At 36.9% G+C, this 17,856-nt stretch overlaps 1 protein-coding gene across 2 annotated transcripts; it reads right to left on the bottom strand.

The window, feature by feature from the left end:
• Positions 1-3,059: 3,059 nt before the first annotated feature.
• leng8 (leukocyte receptor cluster (LRC) member 8) lies at positions 3,060-17,427 on the bottom strand. Of its 2 annotated transcripts, XM_039742013.1 has the most exons (15): positions 17,152-17,427; positions 15,660-15,816; positions 14,852-14,986; positions 14,643-14,729; positions 13,165-13,660; positions 12,551-12,671; positions 12,266-12,451; positions 10,998-11,288; positions 10,684-10,809; positions 10,075-10,393; positions 9,768-9,869; positions 9,595-9,663; positions 9,381-9,510; positions 8,393-8,600; positions 3,060-7,075 (listed from the first exon to the last, which is right to left on the bottom strand). In XM_039742013.1, exons 1-15 carry the CDS (start codon positions 17,190-17,192, stop codon positions 6,913-6,915), a joined length of 2,631 nt encoding a protein of 876 aa, XP_039597947.1. In that variant the 5' UTR covers positions 17,193-17,427; the 3' UTR covers positions 3,060-6,912. The 2 variants fall into 2 exon arrangements, with proteins under 2 accessions (XP_039597947.1, XP_039597948.1); XM_039742014.1 differs by lacking the exon at positions 14,643-14,729.
• Positions 17,428-17,856: the final 429 nt, after the last annotated feature.

The raw sequence follows: 17,856 nt of genomic DNA, 5'->3' as shown, positions 1-17,856 counted from the left end.
ACAAGTGTGAGGGGCTTGTGGAAGAAAGCATATATAAATAAAGACTATTAAAACAACTAAAACACATTGATTTAGCTTCAATTGAAATTAATTGAATTGATGTGAAACCTGTGAGAATATTGCTGTATTTTTCAATCAAAAAATGAATGATATTAGAGATAACATAGTATATCTCTCCAACACTGCAGAACCTCCAAAGCCCCGGTACTCCATTATAAACAAATTAAATGCTTTCACCAGGATAGATTTACCTGAATTACATAGTATGATCTCTCAACTGAAACCCTCCACCTGCGTCCTTGACCCAATACCAACCAGGTTTTTCAAGGAAGTATCAGGCGTGCTAATTGATAATATTCTTGACATTGAAATTCGTCATTAGATACGGGGGTCTTCCCAGACTGTCTTAAGACTGCTGTAGTTAAACCCCTGCTCAAGAAAAATAATCTTGACCCCTCAGCTCTTGAAAATTTTAGACCCATCTCTAACCTGCCTTTCTTAAGTAAAATTCTAGAGAAGGCAGTCATTATGCAGTTAAATGACCACCTCAATACACCTGCTATTCTTGATAAATTTCAGTCGGGCTTTAGAACAAATCACAGCACAGAAACTGCACTTGTTAAAGTAGTAAATGACTTGCGGGTAAATGCAGACAGAGGCCATTTATCTGTTCTCATCCTCTTAGATCTGCATTTGACACCATTGATCACAATATTCTTAGAAATCACCTTAGTCAATGGGTGGGCCTCTCTGGCAGGGTCTTAAATTGGGTTGAATCCTACCTGGCAGGGAGAAAATTCTTTGTGAGTTGTGGTAATCACATCTCAAAGACACATGATATCCGATATGGTGTTCCACAAGGCTCTATCCTGGGTCCGCTGCTCTTCTCAATCTACATGCTTCCGTTAGGTCAGATTATCTCAGGGCACAACGTGAACTACCACAGCTATGCTGATGACACACAGCTGTACTTATCAATAGCACCTGATGACTCAGACTCTCTCGATTCACTAACACAATGTCTTACTGGTATTTCTGAATGGATGAATAGTAATTTTCTCAAACTAAATAAAGAGAAAACTGAAATTTTAGTAATTGGCAATAATGGATATAATGAGGTTATCAGAAATAAACTTGATGCATTAGGATTAAAAGTTAAGACGGAAGTAAAAAACTGAATTTTAAATCGCATATTTATCAGACCACTAGGACAGTATTTTTTCACTTAAGAAACATAGCAAAAGTTAGACCTCTTATATCATTGAAAGATGCTGAGAAATTAATTCACGCTTTTGTTTTCAGTCGACTAGATTACTGTAACACACTCCTCTCAGGACCACCAAAAAAGACATAAATCACTTGGAACGAGTGCAGAATGCAGCTGCTAGAATCCTAACTAGGAAAAGAAAATCGGGACACATTTTCCAGTTTTGATGTCACTACACTGGTTACCTGTGTCATTCAGGATTTACTTTAAAATACTGCTTATGGTTTATAAAGCATTAAATAATCTGCTCCATCTTATATATCGGAATGTCTGACACCTTATATTCCAATTCGTAACCTTAGGTCCTCAAATGAGTATCTCCTTACAATTCCAAGAGCAAAACTTATAAGAAGTGGTGAGGCGGGCGGCCTTCTGCGGTTATGCACCTAAAATCTGGAATAGCCTGCCAATAGGAATTCGCCAGGCTAGTACAGTAGAGCAGTTTAAAACACTGCTGAAAACACATTACTTTTAACATGGCTTTCTCCTAACTTCACTTAAACTTAATACTGATTCTCTGCATGTTCAATTCATCATAACTATTCATAGTGGCTCTAAAATCCGTACGGACCCCAACTCTCTTTTCCTGGTTAGAAGCCTGCGCCACAACCACCCACTCAAAGCATCATGATGCTCCAACATTGATGGACTGAAAGACCGAAGTCTATGTGACCATCATCATCAAGTGACTCCGTGAGAACCCTAAATCCAAAGAGGACTGTTTCATTTATGTTAGGTAGAATGCTCAGAGGGGACTGGGTGGTCTCATGGTCTGGAATCCCTGCAGATTTTTTTTTTCTCCAGCCGTCTGTGGAGTTTTTTTTTTTTTGTTTTTACTGTCCACCCTGGCCCTCGGCCCTTACTTATTCTATGTTAATTAATGTTGACTTATTTGTTATTTTGTCTTCTATTTTTCTATATCTTCATTTTGTAAAGCACTTTGAGCTACATTTTTTTTGTATGAAAATGTGCTATATAAATAAATGTTTGTGCAAATGTATGAAGAAATAAGTAAAATGGCATTTTGGCCATTTGTTCTCATTTAGTAATCATTAAAGGGATCTACGCTTCTTGAGCCAATGTAGTACACATCCCCATGACAGTATTTCTTAATGTTAATTACACCTAGAGAGTCTTAAATAAATAAAAAAAAAATCACAATTTAAAGTTTTAATGCAAACCTACAACTTGGATCATTTTCCCAATGATATTAAACATCACATTGTGCAACTTACCAACTTATGTTTATTTTCTAAAATTGTGACTTTACATTAGTATATAAAATTACGTGAACAATGAAGTGTTTAACAAACATTCATATTGCTAATTTAAGACTACAAAAACATTGTTAACTTATTCCATTATGAAGTGGGACTTGGTGAACCCTACACTTTACCTAAACAGGCTCAGCTGTACTTTAATTTATTGGTACAAGGCAACTCAATTTCAAAACATTAAAAAGGACCTACTTATGGTTTTTAATGCCACTCTACTGCATTTTGAAGGAAGTGACTGAATTACTGAACAAACATGACCAACTGGCAGTTTAAGTGGTAAAACTTAGTATATGGCTACAGCAAAAGAAAGATATGCCAAGCAACTGAAGCACACACCCTTGGGCAACCAAACTGTGCCTGACCTAATAAAGGAATGTAACTGCAGTATGTTGTCTTTCTTCAAAGAACTACATCTACTTCTGATAGCAGCATACAACAGCAATAAATCTGCACTGATCACATTTTGCAATGGTCCACGTGAAATGTTGAAATTTTGTAAATAAATGAAAGAAATACATATTTTAATTTTGTATTTATTCTTTGCATCTCTCAAGGTTTACAAAGAGAATCCAAGAGAACAAAAAGGGCAAGGGGAGGTGGGAATAAGCCACAAAAAGCAGCATAAACGTGTCACAAAAAAAGATAAAAAAAAAAGAAAAAAGGAAAGGGTAGAATGGGAGCAAATAGTAAACAAAACATTACAGTACAGTAAAATAAATAAAAAGTTGAACACGGCAATTAAAAAAGTACATAATTTGGATCCCTTCTGCATTACAGATCTAAATGACAGGCACTCAACATGAGAAGGGGCATGGGGGGCATTAGACAGGGAGAGAATAGAAGGATTATAGAAAGTAGAATGGAGGGAAAAGTTTAGCTGTCTAAAAAGAACAGGAAGAGAAAGAAGTGCTAGGTGAATGAGCAAGATCAAAAATCAAACTTATGGCTTCACATGAAGCCATGCAGCACTATAGAAAGTACACATTTACACAAAAGAGAACAGATGCAAAATAAATCAGGTACGAACAGAAACACCTCCTTCAATACTGATGACTTTTACCTGTGTGCGAATTTTTCTAAAGGAGTGGAGGAACAGATTACAAACTACAGTAGTTCGCTTTAGTGATATAAATTCAAAATGGATCTTACACCTGCATCCTCCCATTTCCCCTCTAGAAAATCTCTCCCCAACTACCCTCCCACACCACCAACCCAAACTTCAAGCCACATCTCAAAACTATAGTGGAATAACTCCTTCTTCGAGGTAGACAAACTTACGCTGTAGACTTCTGCAGGACCAAGCTTGGTTACTTTTAGGGGATTTAAAACAAAAAACTGCACAGTCCTTCATTTTTATTTGACTCTTCTTTTATAGCAAGTCTCTTTCCAAAATGATCTTCCTAAAGTGATAACCACCATTCTAAAGAAAGGAACTTCATTATTCTTTCTTGTAATGCATTTCTCCTTGACTGGCTTTGCTTGGCTGCTGCTTGATTAAAATGTTGAACTGACCACAAAAATGGGAATGTGTTCAGATCACTGCTTTGCATTCTTTATGTTGATATTCATATTCATTTCCCCCTTGCCTTTGATCGATCCATTCAAATACTGAAAGACAAAAAGCTTGAGAACTAACCAAGTTAATTTGGTCATAAATATGAAACAAACATGGGGTTCACAAGACACTAAAACAGGCAAAAAAAAAAAATATATATATATACACAATATACATATACACAAAAGGTATAAAAATTGCATATAAAAAGTGCACATTGTTCAATCATCAGAAATTGCTATAACGCTGATGTTTTGAACCTTCTGTATTCATTGTAAGAAAATGATTAATGAATATCCTATATTTATACTTTACAGCATACGTATAGATTCCTAAAAATTTCAATATACAACACCCGTCATATTGTTTTATATAAACATTACAAAAACACCCAGCTAAACCCACTAAATCTGTGGATTGTACAAATCACTGCCAAGCTGCTGGCCCACAAGTGTTGCCCATTTCTCCAATCCAGCCCTTACTCTATCATCCCCTACACAAACAAGCACACACAGGCAAATTCAAGAAATTAAGGCAAAAATTTCACAACAGAAGGTTATTAATCAACACACAAAAAATGATTCATGTATAAATGAGAAATACTTTAACAAATTATATGGACTCTTTTAAAAAAAAAAAAAAAAGCCTGAATCCAAGAAAAGCCCCCCGTGGGACCATAGTAGTAAGAGGTCTGTTATAAACTTGAAGACGTCTGTTATAAACTTGAAGACATCATCCCTTGTGCACATACCAACCAAGCTCCACAAATGCAATTCTTACAAACACGACAAAGACAACATGATCTTCATAAATGACGATGAACCTAGATAGGAATAGCCACCTAACAAATCCACCACAAAATGCAAGGTAATGTGGTGAAGACAGATTTACAGCAGGCAAAAAGCATAGTATCAAAGATGTCCAAAAATAAGAATTAAGCTTTACAAAAGCTGGACCCATGTTTCCGCAAAATTAACTCATCAACTATATTCAATCAGAACTTTTTAATTTTCTGCTTGGGGGGATTTAAATGTATTTGGAAACCAAAATTACGGCTAACAGGAATAAACACTTCAGTTGATAAGAAGTAAATGCAGTCCTAATGTCAAAGATTTTCCTTAAACAGAAAAAAAAGGCAAAAACAAAGAAATAAACAAGTATGCAATCTGGACTTACCAATTATACCACCGCTTGAGGCCCAAAAATCTAAACTGCTTTACTTAAAAAAAAAAAAACAAACACACACACACTACACAGGACGCAAGATCCATTGAACACTACTATGAAATAGAATCTGAGAGTCATTTGTGGAGCATGCCAGCACACCATTTTAACTGCCTAAACAATCACACAAAGATCACACACAATTTGGCACCTTCATACATTTAAAAACACATGTTGATGAACTTAATACTAATTACACAGTGAAAACGTAGAGTAAAATCTAATGGCTGGGATCTGAAGAAAAAAAAAAAAAAAAAAACACTATTACTAGCTACAATTTTTCCCTTTTTAAAGCTGCTATGAAGAGCCATAATACTAGAGCTGGAAGAGAAAAACTAGGTCGTCAGTTTCCGAAGAATCTCACATAAATGGATTGCCTTATGTCTTCTAATCAGATCTTCCTTACAGCATGCCTCTTGTATCTTCCAATCAGATCTTCCTCACATTTGTGCGAGTATTTTTAGTTGGTGGCAGGAAAAAAGGTTGTAGGGCAACATCTTCACCTCTCCTTTCCCAAAACTGCTTTCACCCGAGAGACCTGATCTTTGAACTCCATGAGAAAGATGGTCTTTGAAGAAAGACCTCATTACTCAGTCCAGCAATGCAAATGGTTCACTGCACATTGCTACAAGCATGATATATGGAGCAAAGACCGAGTAGTATGCCATTTTGTCTAGGCCAATACTACATGCATCTTCATCTCTATAGTTTATGTGGACCTGAGAACTGGTTGAGGTCAGATGAGCTTTTTCAGTGGTTTTAATTAATACTGACTCTCTGGGGGGTTCGGGAGAGGAAAAAAAAAAAAAAAAAAAGATGCTTATATGCCATTTTGAATTGTCCTAGTTGAGCTCAAAACTGCAGTAAGCTTAAAAGTGAACTTGGCCAAGTGCAGCTACTTTAAGGCTCTCTTGTAATCAGTCCAGAATAAAATGGCATCCTTTTCCAGCCAATTTATAAAACAAGACAGCCAAGTCTCTCTCCATGTTCAAATTTCTCCTATAGTTGAATATTTAGTGCAAGGGACCACAAGCAACATTCAATTACTATAAAATCATTCATAAATATTTTTAAAAAGATAACCCAAGGAGTGGCTGCTGATCTGCTCTGGACTGAATGTTCAGCTTTTAGGACTGGCTTCTTACAATTGGGCAGGTAACATATGCTACCAACTCCAAAGCCTTTGTTTATGATCGATAGGCAGGTTTACTGTTCAGTTTCGGTGCATGTTAATTATTCTAAGCTCCACTTTGGGCAATGTCCATATTGTACTACCAGAAAATCCCATATCTTCTGGCGACAACACAAGCCTTTTAGTCTCTTCCCATTATTGTAGCACTCTTCAAGAAGACCAAACAATGACTACTGATCATATCCAGGGGAGGGGCTCCATCTATTGGGAGTCTCATAAGACCGACCTCTTGTAGAACCCTTCTCCTTTTCATGGTACAGTGAAAACCTTTAGTGATACCATCCATCAAATCTGGGTACAGCCATTTTACCAATATCCACGGCATGAACATTGGCAGACACTTTCCTCTGCTTAAATATTTCTGCTAATGAGGCAGAATAGAATATGTGCTGAATCATCAAAAGTTGGCAAGTACAGAAACACTGAGTTTGCAGTCTATTTTGGAGGGATCATTCCCGAGATAAGAGATGGAAAGACCGTTGAGGAAAGCCAGGCAATCCTCTTGCGTCTGAAAGGCCAGCTCTGACTGGATGTACTCGATGGGAACCGCTGGACGAAAACTAAAAATTGAAGGACAATGAGAAATAAAAATTAAAGCAAAAGAAATAAAAGCTTGTACATACGTTAGACATACAATTTAAAATATTGTACAAGAAATTCAAAAAGCACCTTTGATCAAAAAAACAAGTTTAGCATCTATTCATTTAAAAATGAACCTGAAAACATACAAACCTGATTATGTAAATCCGTACCTTGAGGGACCAAACAAAAAAACCACCACAAAAAAAAACGGGTGAAACATTAACATTCTAAAACCTGCTCAGTAAGATGCTGGGGACTATTCCATACAATAAACTCAGTTTAGCTGACGTTCTACTCTATTCTAGGGTCCACCTAAAATACATAATCCCTATACAAGGCAAATTTTAAAAGTGCCCATTACTTTGTATGGAGGATGTTAGAGGAAAGCTGGAGTACAACGAATAAAACCTGCACCCACCACTGGAGAATGTACAAGTTCTATGAAGAATGAGACTGAGCAGGGTTCATAACCAAAACTCTGTATCCATGAGGCAGAAGCAATTTTCTACCTTGTAACTGTGCTGAACAGGATTAAAACATTCACAAAACGGTAAGGTGATGCTCACAATACCAACAATGGCTGGTGTAGCACTTAAATAGACCAGTTACTACTACTGGTCACTGTTTTCATTTCCAAACCTAACACTTGTAGGTAAGGGAGAAGAAAATATAAAAGGGAAGTACATGTAACAATCCTATTACCACAACTGTTAATGCTACAAGAAATTATACAGTTACCTATTACTTTACAATGCTTTCACTGGGAGGGATGAACTTTTACATGCTTGCATAAAATGTACATTTTTGGCAAAATTAGTACCCTCATGTTTTAGTATTCAAGAGTTCCTTTCAGTGTTTTTTTTTTTTTTTTTAACAAGATTCTGCATGACTGCTTTAGCACAGGCATATGCTAGTGTGTGCAGTGTGTTCTCAGTTCGAAAATCAAGTAGCTTAACACTATTAACATTTATGTTGCTTATGCTAAACCTTGACCAGTGCCTTAAAAAAAGGAAGACTAACAAGACATGCTAATCAGATATAACAATCTAACTAAAAGAAATGCACAAGCAACACAAATATCCAAAAACATTTGATGTCCTCCACTGAATACTTCCTTGTATTAAAACAATGCATTAAATGAATAGACTCAACCATGCTGAGAGAATGGTAACCAGCAGAAACTTAGCAAAAGCATTAGGCACAGCACTATGGCTCCTCAAAATACACAATGAATTTGTACCTTAACCTGTAACCAACTCAAAATTGCTATTAACCTCCCTCTCCCATATACATACGCTTTGATGATAGCTTTTAGAGCCAACTTTCTTTCTCGCTCCACAAACTTGTCAATCAGGTAGGCTCCCATCCGAGGAGCTGTACGGTAAAGACAGAAAAATTTGTGGTAGTTTCCCAGAGCCCACGCTGTACGAAGCGCTAATGCATGAGATACACATGGATCAGTCTTCATTTCTCGAGTCAGGTAGGCTAGCTCAGTAGTTATGTCTGTAAATATATATGTGTATAAAATTAATAAAAGACCAGAAAACCATTACATACAAAATGAACAGTCAAACACTGACAAAAGGAACAATTGGTACTAATATGGAAATAAAGTTATGCAAGGGAGGTTACAGCAATTAAAAATTTGATTTGAAAGCAATCACAAACTAAAAAACATTAATGTACCTGATGTACATGAGGAGCCTATTAAAAATGTTAGTTGCAGGATACCACTGGCATGGAGTAGACCTGGGTCCCTCAGCTGGTTATACTTCTTACAGGTAGTAAAAATAAAACACTTGAGCATACTATTATATCTATATCTATTATAAAGCTTTCCATGGTAAACTGGCTTGTTGAAATTTTCCTGAACGATAATACCAAAAGTACGCACTATTTGCACTTTGTCTAACTACACAGACACCAAACACTTGTACTGTATACCCTTAATGGACCACATTTGCCTGGAGCAGTTAGTCGATTGTCACTTGCTTCAATGAGTGAAAGACAGCATTGATAACTCTGATTAATACTGTGTGAATGCATAGCTGCTTTAACCATTCAGGCACTCTCCTGGAATACTTTGTTCTTGAATAATTCCACTAATAATAAACAAAAGAACATAACTAAATATGACATTTGTTAACCATAAATAAGAAAACAAAATTGTACGTTTTCAATTATGATGACTCATTTGGTGGATGATCTATATCTGAACACACTCACTGACCCAGTTTAGTATGCCTTGTAACATACAAACACTGGAAATTTAGATAGCATTACCTCCAGAATTTTTGGTGAAGATGTAGTACAGGATTCTGTAGGCAGTGAATTCTCCCACATTGCCAGACAGAGACTCGCCATAAAGGGCTTTTAACTGTGTCTGGCACTGGTTAAATTCCTCATGATCACCCTATAACCAAACAAAGCCAGATTTTTCCATTAACCTACTACAATAAACAATTAAAAACAAGCATATTAATAAAATTAAAAGTACCTTTTCCAAAGCAATCCTGGCATGTGTCTCATAAACCTCTACTGTGAACTCAGTGCGAATACCTTGAACCTGTCACAAACAAAAACAGGAAATCTTCAGAAGCTATCTTTTATACCAATTACATACATGAAAATGTACATTCAAGAACTATACACGTTAAAGGTTATAGATACCGTTAGATCTTGTCTAATTGACTTCATCTGTTCGCAAGCAAAGGCATAATCCTGATTGGTCTTCCAATGAGTTTTTACAGCCAGCAATGATTTTTTAAGTACCTACAAGGGTGCAACATATTCAAATACGTTATTTCTTCACCGAGCAACTCAAACCTTCTGAAAATAATATGCTACTTGCAAAACTTGACAGTTATGTTCATTTTACTTAACTACTGATGAATTTTTTTTTAATTGTTACTGTAAACTTAAGTGCTAATGGAACTGTTTTATCTTTTTCCAGATTTCAAGTGTAAAATTAACTTACAGCAACAGGCCGAACAGTTGAGGGATCAGGAGCACAAGTAAGCCTTAAATAGTGCTTGGTAATTTCTTGACTGGTACCAACTATCTTGAAATCTTCCCAATCTAGGCCATCGCCACATGTCATAGAACTATGGTTATCAAATGAATTGATCTGAAGAACAAGGGGCTCTGTCCGCAATTTCTTTCCACTTGGGCCTGTTTGAAACCTAGCAGCACGATTCTGCTTTTTGAACTCTCTCTCAGGGTCCTCAAAGTCAAGTCCTGCACAACCACCTTTTCTTCGGCCACGCTTCTGTGCTGTGCCAGAATCATCTGCATTCCTACACCCCCACCACACAAAAAAAAAAAAAAAAAAAAAAAGCAAGGACACCTCTTAAATTTTAAACGTCACTCTTCTTGAAAAGATGTTAAATTAGCATTCAATGCAAGAATACTAAAACACAAACTCAGAAAAAGGCTGGAACCTTCAAAAATAAAATACAAACTAGCAGTATTGTAACTGTAAATACTGGTTTAGTAACTATTTGAACTATAATTTAATAACTTGGTTTAGGAAATGAAATCAACTTAGACAAAAAAAAAATCCAGGTAATAATATTGGCACTCCTACCTCCTTCCTCTATTTCCTCTGCCACCTCGTCCTCTTCCTCCACGGCCTCTGTCTCCTTTTTGATTTCTCCGTACAAGCGGTCGGGCATCACTTGAAAGACTGCTATCAGACGGTGAACCAGAGTCACTGAAGAGAAAGCATATCAGTTTTGTAATATTAACATTTTAAATTGTTTTATAATGCATATTCATAAGGCATTGTCACTTAACTTGCTGGATTAACTTGACACTAATTACTTTAAAGCAGTTGGTCATTTTAGTACAAATCTGAGCAAATTATTAAAAATTTAATAAGGCACAAGAAGCAAATTTTACCTTCGCCTATGATGTTGCCGCCGGTGGGGTGAAGAGGAGCGAGATCGAGAGCGGCTACTACTTGAAGAGGTACTCTGGTCTTTGGTAAAAACATTCCTGTAGTGGCCCAACTTATGAGGACTGAAGGAGGAGTGGGACGAATTGGTTGAAGAACCCCCTCCCCTAGTCCTGCCAGTCATGGCCACTCTCCCAGATAAACCCCCACTTGCAGTACTGCCAAGTCTACCACTGGTCTGGCTTATTGATTCAGAGACTCTGTGCGACACAGTCTCCCATCTGTTCTTTTTCAACCTAAAAAGTTTAAAGGTAAAACATTTCTAGGGCCTACTGAAAAACCTATAATAAAATATAACATTCAATGAACACATTTAAGGTATGAGCACATTTTAATAAACTTGTCCGAGCATATTTCAAGTGCATCCTTTTGCTACAACATATGCATCTTGTGCAACAAATGAAACTAACGAAACACATTTTCATATTCACTAAATTTATAGTGCATAACCCAGCACACAACAATAGGTGCAACCAAAAAAAAAAAAAAGGCCAAATAATTACTGACATACTGAGAATGTTATAAGTATTAAGAACAAATGCATGACATTGAACCCCTTTTTATCCACAGAAAGAGACAAAGTTAATTGCAAATGACAGGTCCTGCTCCTCAATACATGTGGCAATAAATGTTTTCTGGCTGCACAAATAATCTGGTGCACAAACACACAAAAGCAGCCAAAGGGTCTTTGGGCTATTGCGCCTTCCGACTGGAGAACATATATGCCTTCTCTGTACACACTGCTATGTATTATAGCTTCAATTGTATTTTTTTCTTCAACTTAATGGCATGTAAACGCACAAGTTTCCCTGAGGTAGATTTCACAATAATGTCTTTCAAATTGGGAGCTCTCATTCTGACAACTTGTTGAAAACTGAAGTCACTAAATAGTGGAGGAAGTACCGAGTTTTTTTACACCTATAAATATCTACACACACTAAACATGTTAAGACTTTATTTGGAACAAAGTCATTCAAGCCAAACTGACCTAAGCTATGTGTGTGTGTGAGCAAAACAAAGTACCAGGATATTCATAAGAGGAAAGTAAGATTTCTATATGGCAAAAATCTAAGCATGTTTGCCAGAAAAGCATTACTCAGATTATCAACATTATAGGGATTCTAAAAATTTAAAAAGCAAAGCAACCTGAGGAGGGCAGAGAGAGACACAGACAGACAGGATACAACCACCTCTGACAATATGAACTTCTTACTCTGGCAAAGGTTCTCTGCTCCAATCAATAGTATAGGCTGATCCATCCTGCAACCTCCCTTGCAAGACTTCCTTCAGAACCTTTTCTGTGCGATCCTTATCCTCTTCAGACTCGCAAGCAGTAAAACAACGTTGAACATATTCTTTCATGGCTTGTGGCCAGTCTTCTGGCTTTGCTGTTGTCACGCTATATCAGAAACGAAACCAAAACATCAACCATTGCATACATGTATTATTTCACTCGCAAATATTTCATACAAAGAGCTATGAGCTCCAATTTACATACTTGTTCTGAGATGGTGAACTGGCCATTGCATTATTTTGCTCAGACGAGGCAAATGACTGATTTGTTAGCACATATGGGCGTTTCTGAATGTTGAACTTCACTCCACCAGCTCCTGGTGCCTCTGCAAAACATTTGTGGGGTTATGAATGTGTAAATATATGTAACCATATTAAAAAAAGGACAAAGGAGGAAAAAAAACTATTGAACTTCAGAATCCTTTTTAAAAAGAATACAATTAAAAAAGGATGTCAATACAAGAAAATTAAGTAATAAATAGTGGTTGCTCCGAGTCTAAGGATCTGGTGCTGGTACCCCGAAGGTTGCCGGTTCGAATCCCTGTCACTGCCAAAAGAGATCCTACTTTGCTGGGCCCTTGAGCAAGGCCCTTAACCTTCAATTTCTTCAGGGGCGCTGTACAATGGCGGACCCTGCGCTCTGACCCCAAGGGGTATGCGAAAACTAACAAATTCCTAATACGAGAAATTGTATAAGGAAAAAAAAAAACAAAAAAAACCTACCTCCAATTCTACACTAAAATACATACTGAATTATATCTACATTTAACATTACCACCAACTTCTCTGAATTACGGACTTAAAAATCAAGTAACTCACGCTTCATTCTATGCCAGAGCTGCTGCCCCCCTTTATTCTTTTTGCTGGAAACATCTGAAAATGAACTTTGCTGCTGATGGAGAAATTGCTGGTTGCCACCAGAATTCTGATAACCAGAATTTGAGTTCTGGTTATATGCAAGATGCTGGTTGGAGTTCTGTGATGCAGAATTTGAGTTTTGATAATTATGATGCTGTCCCGAGTTGCCAGGTCCACTCCCTTGATTACTGTTGCTGTATTCATGAGAGCCTGTGCCTGTATTCTGGTATCCTTGCTGGGAGCCGGCAGCAGAATTCTGGTAACTCTGGTACTGAACTGAACCAGGCTGAGAACTGTGGTAAGACAGTTGACCTAGTGCATTTTGCGAATGATGCTGAGATAGGTCATTTTGTCCCACAGATCCTGGATGTTGATTAGGAGTAGCAGGCTGTGGAGTGGTTGGGGTGGTTGGCTGTGACTGAGACTGGAAAGACTCATCCATTGGTGGCAAAGGAGGCTGTGGACAACCACCAAAACACAAAAAAGGAGAAAAAAAAAAAAAAAAAGAGAGGCAATAAACAATAGTTCATTATCTTGAAGTCTACGTCAAAAGTAAAAATCTGATATTGCAAGAGTAATACAATGTAACACACTAATCAGAGTAACTCACATGTACTTTAATATTTAAAGCATCTCACAATAATCATTGCAGAATTATCTAGCTTAGGTTGAAATCACATCTTTTTAGCAAAAAACTGATCAATCTAAGGAATAGTCAATCCAAAAAATAATCATATTTTACTTTAATCAACATTTCGGGTAGAATGGGAATCTATGAAGAATGCCCGACAACAGTAAACCATAACAAAAACCTTCCAGTAACAAAAAAAAAAAAAGACACACGTTACTCATGTTGCATAATCCACATGCCACATCATCCAGTCATATGCTCACAATGTTCAAAATACATGAATTTTTTTTTTTTTAAAGATTGTTAAAATACCCCAGAAAAAAAAGCTGTGCAGAGACAGGAAGCCCCTTCAAATGAGAACGAAGTTCTGAACTGAAAACTCACTTCCCTCCTCATTCAATGATCAAGAACTCTATCTTCAATTTAAAGGAAAACCCCGTGTAAAATTGATCTCTCTGGTAAAATACAATCTTTTTAATAACATTTTGGCAAAAAATTAATGCACTTTGCACATTTTTAGTATAAGACTGGAGGACTTGATGTGGATTATGCATCACGAGTGACGCTGAGATTTTTTCAATGGACACGTCAAGCCCCTCCCACTCCCACTCTGCATTAAAACAGGAGAATTAAACTTTCCTTGGCCATCACTACAAACTACATGGGGCAACATATGAAAAAATATGTAATATTTTTGTAAGCCATTAACAATATTTGTAGTTAAATCAAATATGCCCAAAATTCAAACCCAGAAACATTAAAAACCTGAGTTAACTGAAATAATGCAAAACAGTTTTTATGCTAATACCTGTCCAGTGGGTGTGGTAGGGGTTGCTTGTGATCCATAAGTCCCAGACACTGCATACTGACCCTGCTGTGAGTAACCACTAGCATACTGGCATTGGGGGGGAAAAAAGATAAATTTAGCTTTCAAAGAAAAATACTAAAATTATCTGGAAATATATCACTATAAAAGATGTAACCCACTGTCCCTAAGCAAGTTAAATTTCAGCTTACTGCAGGCATCTGGTAATAGTAGTTGTAGGAGTAGGCATAGCCACTGTATTGCTGCTGCTGTTGCTGGTACCACTGGAAATATTGCTGTTGCTGTAAGGCTACTGAATCCCCAGCAGCAGCAGAATACTGCTGACCCTGTCAATTTAAAATACACTGGTTCAGGAAGAAACCATGGCATCAAAGCAAAATACTCTGTGAACTTTAAAATATGCACTCTCAAACTACTAATGCATGTACCAAGACAGCTACCCAAAAGGCTTGCTTCTTCCCTATTAAAGTATGTGAACATAATAATGCAGAAACTGTTAGATGCGCAGATCAATGAAGTACCGGCCCAATCTATCAGTAAATGGAAAGACAGTATTTCCAAGATTATGTCATGATTCAAATGGACATAAATTTATCAATTTTATTTTGCTCAGCCTGACTTGTGGGCCCCTGGGACTTCAGTGATCTGCATGTTTTATGAATTTAATTTTACTCTATTCCCTTATATGAATCTCTGGAGCAAGGTGGTTTTATATTTACACATTTTTTTAGTTTTATTGAACTTTTCCTATTTTTGAAATCAAAAAAAAAAAAAAAAAACTTAAATAAATTAAATGCCAAGGAGTGAGGCTTAAAAACAGTTAATTGCCTTAATCCATACAATACCCTAAGGCAGAATGAAGTCTATGTTTGCAAGTTCAATATATTGCTTACAGTACTACAATGATACAGTACATTTCATGGATTAGACATAACCTTCACACAACCAACCATCCCTACCAAGTGTTCTGACTATGGATAAAACATTTTACATTACTACCTGTGTCTGACTCTGCCCCTGCCCCACTGCAACATTTTTGGCAGAAGTATTGGTGTTCTTGCTGATGGAAGCTAAAGCCTGACGTGCTTTCTCCCATTCTGGATTTTCATGGACTGGAGTTTCAGACCCAGAACTTCCACCACTATACTGCTGAGACCTACAATAATATAATAAGCAATGAAAGAATTAATTCAAAGACAAAAAAAACCTGGCAAATTTAAATAGCAAGAAGTGCTACAATAATTGAAATCTGAAAAATCAAAACAGTACTGTATTGGCTTTAAGATAAATACATGAAGTAAAACATTTAAACTCAAACCTTATGACGCTGGAACTATATATTCTAAACCAAACTGTATCCATTGTCTTAAAACTCACACCACTTAACAGCATCCATCAGCAAACGATTAGCACTTTATTCACAGGAAATAAAGTACATTAAAAATATGCGGAATGCTGTAAAATATTCACCCTTTAAATCTTATCTCCAAATATATAGACATCGGCGATTTACCGAGAAGATTATAATGCATTTAACATGGGCCGGAACTTGCCGTTCAAAATGTGATGACAGAAGGGAAACAACTCTTATACAAATACGCACAAGATACCATTTTACAGATATTTCAGGTAATCTGCAAGTGACTTGAGTGGTCACTAAAGGGTACAGGAAAGGGTAGAAGGTCGAAAAAAAAAATGTTCACAAAGGAAACAACATTACAGCCGGAATTTGAACCCTGAACTACAAGGTGCGGGAGCCGGTGGGTCCAAAGGTTTTACAGTTCACAAGAGGAAATCGCCCATGTCCCAAATTTGAACGGCGCATTAGATACGCTACGCTGAATCAAGCAATAAAAAGTAAATAACTTGGAAATAAAGTCTCTCTAAAATTTAATTGAACAGGTCTGATTCATGTTTTTGTATCCATTTCTAGCTCTAACGTCACGTCCTGCCTTAAAAGAAAAAAAACACCCAAAGAACCTACTTGAATAGCCGAAAATCATTAGCTTGCTATGGGTACCTGGATAACTTACAAGGATGCCCAGAAACATGACCAAAAACTGCAAATTTGCAGAAAAGGTTTATTAAAAAAAATATGCCTTTGCAACTCTCCGCAGGAAATTAACGCGATCGCAGCCATTCTTCGCATTGACTACAGCACGGGTAGAACTTGATAACCGAAAATCTTTGTCACAAAACTTCTAAATAAGAGCTTGACTGGAGTTTATTTGGTACGAGACTGGTATGCGTTTAAGACGCAATGCCTATTCAAAACAACTAAATATTACTTTATTTTACAACGCATTGAAGTTATGCTCTACTCACAATCCGGAAGACGGTCAATGCTAAATGACCCACAGCATTAAGACATTGACTAGCCTCTTTAACACTTACCAATATTAACTACTTAACTCGATAAATACTTGAATAAAAATATGGTATTATAAGTTACCAATTTACAACATGAAAAATTAGGATGATAAATACTCACCAACTAGCAAGCTGGCTTTGCTGAGTCGTGTTGGCGGCCATTTTCTGTCTCTTTTACACGGCTGCGCCACTCCTCAAAGTGGAAACTCCACTTCCCACTATATTAAATTTCTGAAATCCTGTTATCTTATATTATTCGTGTATTAATTCCTAACTTACTTCTACGGGGGAAAAAAAACTGGAAATGAAAAAGAAGTAATATTGTTTGTCGACCAAAATACTAGACCGGCGACATTGAGACGAAAACTCACAATGGGCGTCGATCTGTGAAAATGGAAGCCCGCCTTGTAGGGGCTACGTTATTGATAGATGGTCGTGTAAATTACTGACTTCGTGAAGGTTCGCAGATATCATTGGCTTTTCCTAACGTCAATCACATCTGGAACCATCGCGAGAAAATAAAGTTCGTTTTCAATTGGTCGTTGGTCGCGTCACCTAACCGTTTATCTGGGGAAGAGGATGAAAGTAGTGCGCGTGCGCATTGTATATTTCCTTGGTTTATTACCGTATACAGGGGTATTCATATTACCATTGTTATAACCTATATTAAAATTTGAATGATGAATGTAGTATATTAAAATAGTGAAACTGTTACATTTTAACAATATCCGATAATTAGTGCACAAATCCTATCAATCTCGAAAGTGTTACATTTTTGTTTACAGTCTGTCCGAAACTAAGTAGAATTATATAATCATGCAGTGTG

The sequence above is a fragment of the Polypterus senegalus genome, chromosome 18, assembly GCF_016835505.1.
Source record: "Polypterus senegalus isolate Bchr_013 chromosome 18, ASM1683550v1, whole genome shotgun sequence".
NCBI lineage: Eukaryota > Metazoa > Chordata > Cladistia > Polypteriformes > Polypteridae > Polypterus > Polypterus senegalus.
This window is presented reverse-complemented; position numbering and strand designations above follow the sequence as displayed.

Coding starts and splice junctions, on each gene's coding strand:
- leng8 (XM_039742013.1), bottom strand. CDS start 17,192: ATGGCCGCCAACACGACTCAGCAAAGCCAGCTTGCTAGTTG. Junction 13,661..14,642: donor CTACCACACCCACTGGACAG/GTATTAGCATAA, acceptor GGTTGTCCACAG/CCTCCTTTGCCACCAATGGA. Junction 9,511..9,594: donor CCAGGATTGCTTTGGAAAAG/GTACTTTTAATT, acceptor GTTTGGTTATAG/GGTGATCATGAGGAATTTAA.